Consider the following 8384-nt stretch of genomic DNA (forward strand, 5'->3'; position numbering starts at 1 on the left):
CAAAGTTTCTTCCTAGAAAAACAAGTTTCCCAGTAGAAAGCTGGCTGCACCAGTACCCCAGTCCGAAGCTCGTCAGACAGACTGTTCACGTCTCACAGGGAAGCAGCTACTCATGCAGAGAAGGAAACCAGTTTTCCAATTTCTATAGATATTTAAGACTCTCTAGATGCAAACAAATGCCTAAGGGGATTTTCAAAAGGCACCTAGACATTTCCAGTGTCCTTTTAATAGTCATACAGGTGCCTCTGCTAACCACCTTTGGACCTCTAGGTCCTTTGAAGAATCTACACCTTATTTATTACAGGGGGAACAAAAACCACCCTTCCTCAAACTTGTTCCAGCATGCTATCAGAAGTTAGCAACGAATCTGAAGCAGTCATGGTTATTCAACTGCTGTTGCACATTTCAGCCTACACCTTTGTTCATCAGAGCGAGGTAACTAAAACCATGTTACCGATCACTCCACTGTGCCTTAAAGCCTGGTCCAAGATTAGAACTATTCTTACGGAAAACAGAGAAAGTCCAGTAACTTACATATTTTACCGAATGAAAACAAACTACCATTCGCTAAATTCAAAGCTGGTTTCGTTGTGCTGATGCTTCACCACACGAAAGCCTCACAGATGCGACCACCCCCACACCAAGCGCGGCTGCCAACGAGATGATTGCCCTGCGATGCCACACAGTGCCCCGGCCCAGCTGCTCGATACTCTATACGCTGTGGCATGCGTCTACACAAAAAACATCTCCCATTTCAGGCAAACATTGCAACAGATTGTGTCCCCTACCTGACATCCTCCAGTGGGTTCCCATGTGGTACAACAAGCTCTTATTTCATTTCTGCACCAAAAAGCAGACGATGACTCTCACTGCTACTCACACCAGCCTGGCGCAACCAGAGCTCTTATAAAGAGCTCTTTGAGCATGAGGACCAAGCTATTCATTGAAAAACACCACATTTTACTTTGTCTCCCATGCAGTTTTGCATCTCCAAATTAGAAAATACAGAGACAGATTTTGTTTTCATTTAATCCTACTTCAAAGAAGTGAAGATCTACGCAAATTACCTTTTCCCCTCCACCCCAAGCAAGAAGGTTGTATCTACTTACGTCATCCTGAATATCCAGGTCACAGCCTGCCTTCAACAAAACCTGGACAACATGGAGATGACCCCTGTGGGCAGCAAGATGCAGGGGAGTTCGGCCATGCTATGAATGAGAAGAAAATAATAATACCTTAAGGTGAATTTTTATGCATGGTTGTTGATCAGAATTTTATCCTCTTTTCCTCGTTCTTCTGTTCATACTTCTCTCTCTGAAGTCTGCAATACCAGCAATTGGCATGTATTAGTGTACCAAAGGCTTTACTTTAGTTTTCTGTATGCTGAAAACTCCTCCTCCCCCTTCTGCAACATTTCAGTTTATCCCGATGATACTCTACAAAAGGGATATTATATTCATGTAAGGATATTTCCTTACAAATTCAGATCCGGCTTTGTGTCCATGCCTAAAGAGAATTCATGACCCTTTTGTTTCTGTCCCTCTGGAGCGCAGAATTGTCAACCGCTTTCAATTCCACTCTGTCCGACAAAGTTGCAATAGCGGGCTAATTCGTATATTGCAATGGGTACCATCTTTGCGATAGAAATAAGAATTACTGGACTGTTGTGTATGACGCATGCTCCCCTTAAAAGGAATGGAAGACTTGTAGATACTCCAAGTGACTTCATATGTATGACAACCAACCTCATTTTGCCAAAGATGTCAGGTTTTTTTAGACAATATTTATTTTTAAACATTATCAAGCTCTAATCCACATGAAAGTAAGAGTATAAAATAGTCGTGAGTAATTCAATCTATAGTGTAGTCAAGGACAGTACCCTAATGAACAGAAGGACAGAAAAGCTTTAATTAGTGAGATGTATACATGATCTATAGTTTTAGGAGAAAAAAACACAATTTAAATTTGACAGTAAATTTTTTTTTTTTAAATAGCATCTCCCCAACAAATGGCTTCCAAAAATCTGAGTGAAATTACAAGAGGAAAACAATAGTTACTTGTAACTGAGCCCTGCTTGATCATCCTTTGGCAGAATTTAAAATGAAACATTTCAGGAAAAGGGGAATAGGCTGCTTCTCCTACAAGAGGCATAAGAATCAATGTGAAAAGAGGCACAAAGAGGGAAGAGATTGTAAGAGGCAGTCTGGACAACAGAGGAGAACAACAACAAGCGATTCCCTAAAAAATTAAGCCATACAACCTGAAAAAGTAAACTCATAAGGGAGAATCAAGAATTAACTCCTGCTCTAGGAAGTATATATGTGTGTGTGTGTATGTCTGTATAAAATCTCAAAGCATCAACATGAAAAGCAAGTGAAACACCTTAAGAACTGTTAAACGGCAACACTCTAAAACTGTTCATTGCAAATTTTATTTCATTGCCATTAAGAAAACAGGATTCCAGCCATTGGTAAAATCACAGAGTATCTTCACAAAGAAAGAATCCTGTTTTCTCCACCAGGCATTTTATGAGATAAAGACGAGTTACATTCCTCTTCACCTGTATCTGTTATGTATCTATTTCTTCGTTACTGCTGCTGTGATTGTCTATTTTTCCACGCAAAGATTTACCCTGCAAAGGAAGATAAAGGGCTCTAATACATCAGCTACAGAGGGAGCAAACACCTCAAGAACTGGCTGACTACTAGTGGCCTGGAGTAAGCAGAAGGCAACAATCAGCTTTTGAGGTTTTAAGCAACTTCTCCAGTGGGAAAGCTACTTCAAGTAAATAAAAAACCAAGCTCGAGACAGGATCGTTTTCACACAGCAAATCCCGTACCCGCATAGCTGGTAAAGCCTCAGAAATTCAGCCTCTTCAGAGCAAAAAGGAAAGCCAGCGTTGAAATCCACAGAACGGCTGGGGATAAGATGTCCGTGTCATCACTGACTAGTTGTGCCATGCTTTGAAAACGTTAAAAGTTGATTAACTGTACTACATTATGGACCTGAAGGGCCAGACCTAAGGGAAAAGTCCTCACCCACGCTGACACCTGGGTCTCTCAAAACCCAAATGCTGTCTCCTGTTAGGCAGCAGCAGCTTGTTCCCACGTGGGAAACATCCATTCCTGCCTTGCTGAAGGCGTGGGAAGGGCTCGCTTTTGGCTGTCACCACTGCCCCTGGGTGCCATCCAGCCTCCTGCTTGGGTGCTTCTCACTCCACCTGGCCACAGGTCCCTAAATGCCTGCCCCTACGGCGAAGGGCACCGAGCACTGGACACGTTTCCTTCTCCATCTGCCTGGAGGAGAGCCAGTGGTATGTCGCTGTTCCAGGTAACTCAATAGCAGGAGGCATAAAAGTATCCAGGCAACACGGGGGGGAAAAAAAGAAGAAAAAAAGAAAAGGAAGGAAAAAAAGAAAAAAAAAAAAGAAAAAAGAAAAAGAAAAAAAAAAGGCCAGATTGACAAATCATTCCCGGCTATGAACAATATGTTTGGATTATGAATATGTGCTCCAGCACGTTCAGGTTTATGGGTTCTGACTTCCTACATTACTTAATGGCAATAAGTAAATCACCTAATCCAGGCGTCTCACTTCCCGGCAGGTTACTAATATATCATGGAAACAATTCATTGCGATCTGTGCACAGAGCAGAAAAAATCCCAAACAAACCCAACTTGAAGCCAGCTCATGTACTTTAAAAGGAAAACAGCGTCAACTACATGAATATATCCCAGCAGGGAAACTTTCTGATAAGATAACCATCTCTAACCACTGAAAAAATGCTGAGGTGCAGCCAAAGGTACTGTGTCAAAAATAAACTATGAAAGCAGAATATGAGTTTATTTCAATACGAGGGCTGTGTTTTCCTCACCCAACACACCTTCCTAGGCAATCGCCACACAGAGTGTGCCTGGTGGCAAGGCACAAGCACAAGAAAAGGTTGCAAAACCGCAGAAGATCCAGATCACACGACCTGCACCTGCCTGTTTCAGTGCCTTAAGGCAGATTAAATAAAGCCACCCCAGGGAACAGAGGAGGCTGCCCTCGCCCCGGGGAGCAGCGAGTTCTCCTGTCACTGGGACCAACCCGTCCCCCGTTCTTGATAACTGGGCAGCCTCCCCGTGCTCATGGCCAGCCACAGGAGATGGGTGCTGGAGGAGGAGAGGGCACTTGCTGGAAGAGGCCACCTCGGGGCCAGGGAGAGCTGTGAGCAAGGGTTGCCTGGCTGTTGCTGTCACTCAGCAAACAGAGATTCATGTTAACTGTGCATTTCCCCTGTCATCATCCCCAAGCGGTCAAAAACTTCAGCCAGGTCCCCAAAACTCAGGTTTTTGTTTTTTTAAAAAAAAATAAAAATTGAGTTATTGAAAGAAAGACTAGAGGATTACTTTTATTCCAGAGGGTTTGTGTGTTTTGAGATTCTCTGTCCAAAAACACAGGTTCAGAGGCATCCCACCTATTGGTGACCCCTAGGAGAGAGACCTTCAGAGACCAGAGCTACTGCATACATGCGGTCCTTGAGCCCTTCCCACTATGAGGGAAAACTATGACCCTACCTAGGATGGGAGAGTGGGAAGGAGGATCAATTCCAGCACATTACACTGATTAGAGGCTCAGGCTTTTGGAAGAGCACTGATCGTCTCAAGATTAATCATTATGCTGCAAGAACCGACAATGCTGGATTTTCTTTTTCTTCCCAGTAACATCAAAATGAGACCAGAGATGGGCAGTACAGCTGGACAGTGTTCCAGTACAGGCAACACAAACACTGGAAAAACACTCCCACCTACCTCCCCACGCAAACATATACATATATACACAGGCATGTATGTACATATGTATGCACACACCAATCCAGAACAAACTATGAGGGAGAAACAAGGCGATTTGGGTGCCCCTCATGCTGTGATGACAAACTTAGAGCATCGCAATCCTTGGAGAGAAACTTTCAACAGGTCCATGCCATGGTGGGAAGCCCCAGCAGCGACAGCCAGAGCTGCTCTTGCCTGCCTCTGATCTTCTCCTTCATGCCTGCAAGTCAAACCAACAGCCCTTTACACCAGCTGTGAAGGAGATTGCTGATGGGCTAATAGGACTTTTATTTTTAAATACAATTTTTCTCTCACAACAATGCATCCTACCCAAAAAGTCTAGGAGGAAGACAGACAAATTTTCGTCTGCGTGTCTCCTCCATAAAGACATTTTGCACTCACCACTGCAGCAGCAAAGAGGGGACTTACCTAAATACGCACATGGGTCCTAGTGGGAGAGGAAACATACAGAAACAAGAGTGTCTCCTAGAGATGCTCATTGCAAGGAGACAACGCTAAAACCAGAGACTCCTTAACATGCAGATTACCGACTTAAAAGCTTGTGAGCATTTCCAAATATGAACTGTAACGGTTTGGGGGTTATTACAGAAGTACAAATGAGAGACTGCTACAACTTGAGATTAATGAACCAATAAAGCGGTCATTCATATAAAAAATATGCAATTTGGACTTCTATTCAAATGTAAATAATTGTTTCAGCAGGCAACAAATCATACAAATCCTCCCGTGTCAAAGGCTTATTGACAACATAAATGGGACCTATTGCACTAAGGCTGCAACTTCCAACAACCATGACACGCTGCTACAGCTATGGGGCGTATCAGATTGCAGCTAAGCACAGTAAACAGCCACATGAATTTCAGCAGTAAAATGCAAGGGTAGGGTTTTTGTTTGTATTTAATCTGTACTCTAACTTCCAGACATTGACAGGCTGCTGTCGATACATACGGTTTAAAAGCAGAATTTTCTTAGAGCAGCTGCCAGTGTATGCAGTCTGCAACCAAATCCATACAGGGGGGCCTTAGCACCACAAGCCACATGATCTTTCCTTGTGTTTATGTGTTTGTAGATACTTTTATGCAAGTACATTCAGTTCTCCATCTCACCCTGCTCTTGTGCTGCACAAGGACTGTTACTGATTCATCCATTCTGCACTTACACAAAAACACGCCTATCCACGTTATTAGAAAGCTTGAAAACAAAAACCAAGTCTTGTCACATTGTTCACATTGATGATTTGTTAGACTGTTCTCCATGAATAACCTGCTCGCTCAAGTCAGCAGAAAGTTTCTCATTCACCTCAACAGGCATTCAGCAAGTCCCTAAATGTTTGCTAGTCCCCTTTCATTTATTTTTATTTATTGTTTAAAACAGACACGAGTAGTTTTTCAAACTGAAGGAGCACAAAAATGTGAAAGCACCAGAATATATTTTTTTTCTGTTTTAACTTAAAAAGGAAGAAAAAAAGAAGATTGTTTTAAAGAACTCAACATGCTCTGAAGTTGAAATCCTGACGGTAAGACTACAAGTACCCCAGCATTACGAAAGTGTTGCCATATGGCAGGTTCGTAATACGACTAGTTCAAAAATTAAATCAAACAAACAGAATTACTGAATCAAAACAGAAGCGCTACCTTTTTCATTTCTATGTTTTTTTCCAAATTATCATCGCTTCTCTGCAGAATTCAATTTTATAGCTATAATCTTAATGGTACGCTCTGCAGAAAAGCTATATTGTGCTTCCCTTTGAAAAAATAGTCATAAAACCCGTGGCGCTATACAAATTACATTAAAACTGCCTGCACTACCTTTATGACTTCCTCTGGCAATCTTTTTCACGTTTAACAGAGAAGCGGCACACTCTTCTGTGCGCGCTTGTTAATACACAGCTTTTTCTGGCCCTATTCATTCTCTCTGTTGAATGCTGCACCCCGCGCTGCAACGCCCCAGTGAAACCCAACACCCGGTAACGCTTTATTTGGGGAGCTGTGATGCAGAGGTTCAGACCTGGAAATCTCACCTCCGGGCAACGGCGCAAGCCCACGTTAAGGGCTGCTGTTTCCCCAGAAGTGCCTTGTTTCAGCCAGGCATCCTTGGGATACACCAGAAGTTGATGCCTGGGAGGTGAAATCACTCTTCTCTCCATCCTCCAGGCACCATTCTGGGGACAAGATCAAGAGAGGAGCCGACGTGATCTGAGATGTCACTACTACTGTTCCTCCTGGGCCACTCCTAGTGGTTCTCAGCCCTTTCCCTAACCTATCTCAACTCAGAAAATCCAAAGAAAAATAACCCAGGAAAAGGAAAACAACATCCTAGTAGGAGAGCAAGTTAGAGTAGCTCAGCAAAAGTCCCAGCCCTTTAACGTCGAAGATGCAGCTGTCAATAATTTTACTGAAAGAAAGCTCTACTACAGAAGGACTGAAAGATGGGACCAGCTTTCTTGCTTAAAAGAAAAGACTTAATTATACCAGGCTCAGTTCTTAATTTTCCAGTTTTTGCAGCATTTTCACCAAAATACTTTATAAAGGCACCTGCTTGTTGGATCAGCCAATTTGTATGATCAGTTGTTCGAGGTATTTTTTGCCCTTTTCATAAAGAAAACAGCTGTAAATTTCACACCTGTGAAAAACGTCAGACAAAAAGGCACAAAAATGGAAATCATCTCTTCGTCCTACCAGGCAGAGCAGGAACAGAACGCGCTGGTCAAGAAAATGCCCAAAGCAGAGCCATGAAGCCTCACGCACTGAGATCCAGACCGTCTCTTGGCCACCACCCCGCACGGCTGGTGGCAGAGATCCCAGCACCAGCGCTTGATGTATGTGCAAGGCAGGGCCACCAGCCTGCTCCCACTCTGGGCTCCCTGGCGTCAGATCGTCAACAGCGCTGTGACATGCTGGCCATCAGCTCTTCTTTACGTATTTTAAAAGGACCCAAACCTGGAAAGAGCCCCAGTGTCCCTCACTGGAGTCAGGGAAGATGCTGGAGCGTACACTTCCATATTGACTTCACCTGCACAGGTGCCTTGCTAGTAACGCTGTCAAAACGAAACAAGCGCATCCCTGAGGAAACGCTGAAGTGAGCACCTGGACACACCGATTCTCCACTGAATTTTGATTCTTTCATACTATTCTCCTTCTGAAATCATATAGTTAGAGGTGACAAAAATGAAATACTATTTTGCAGCTGAATTGTTGTTTACTGAAGCAGCAATTAACCACATCATATGACCTTGCCTATATATGATAAAAATAGAACTGGACGAGCTTGCCAGTTACCCAGCATTTAATAGTACTTGGTTTGTTACAGAAAATATGCTTCATTTTTCTTAAGCCATGCTCAATTAATCCATTTTGAATAAAGAACTCTCTAGCATTTAGCTCTCGATCCTGGTCACTTCAAGCTGTGGCTCTGCATGGTGTTTTTCCACAAGAATTGGTCTATGCTTACAGATGCATATCAGAAATAAATTTTAAGCCTAAAGTGGTGTGGGAACTTGTTCCCTCCCTCCAAAGAGCTTTGTCTCTGCATGTCTTCTTCCAATAAAACTC

At 43.1% G+C, this 8384-nt stretch overlaps 1 protein-coding gene across 4 annotated transcripts in view; it reads right to left on the reverse strand.

Moving 5' to 3' along the window:
- Positions 1-8384, reverse strand: part of ANKRD6 (ankyrin repeat domain 6) — a 35384-nt gene that overhangs the window by 24003 nt on the left and 2997 nt on the right. For all 4 annotated transcript variants that reach the window (XM_009333085.1, XM_009333084.1, XM_009333083.1 and 1 more), the window contains exon 2: positions 1110-1208. In XM_009333085.1, the coding sequence (XP_009331360.1) occupies positions 1110-1208 (99 nt within the window). The remainder of the gene's footprint in view (positions 1-1109; positions 1209-8384) is intronic.

Source organism: Pygoscelis adeliae, unplaced genomic scaffold (genome assembly GCF_000699105.1).
Source record: "Pygoscelis adeliae isolate BGI_AS28 unplaced genomic scaffold, ASM69910v1 Scaffold57, whole genome shotgun sequence".
NCBI classification, from domain to species: domain Eukaryota; kingdom Metazoa; phylum Chordata; class Aves; order Sphenisciformes; family Spheniscidae; genus Pygoscelis; species Pygoscelis adeliae.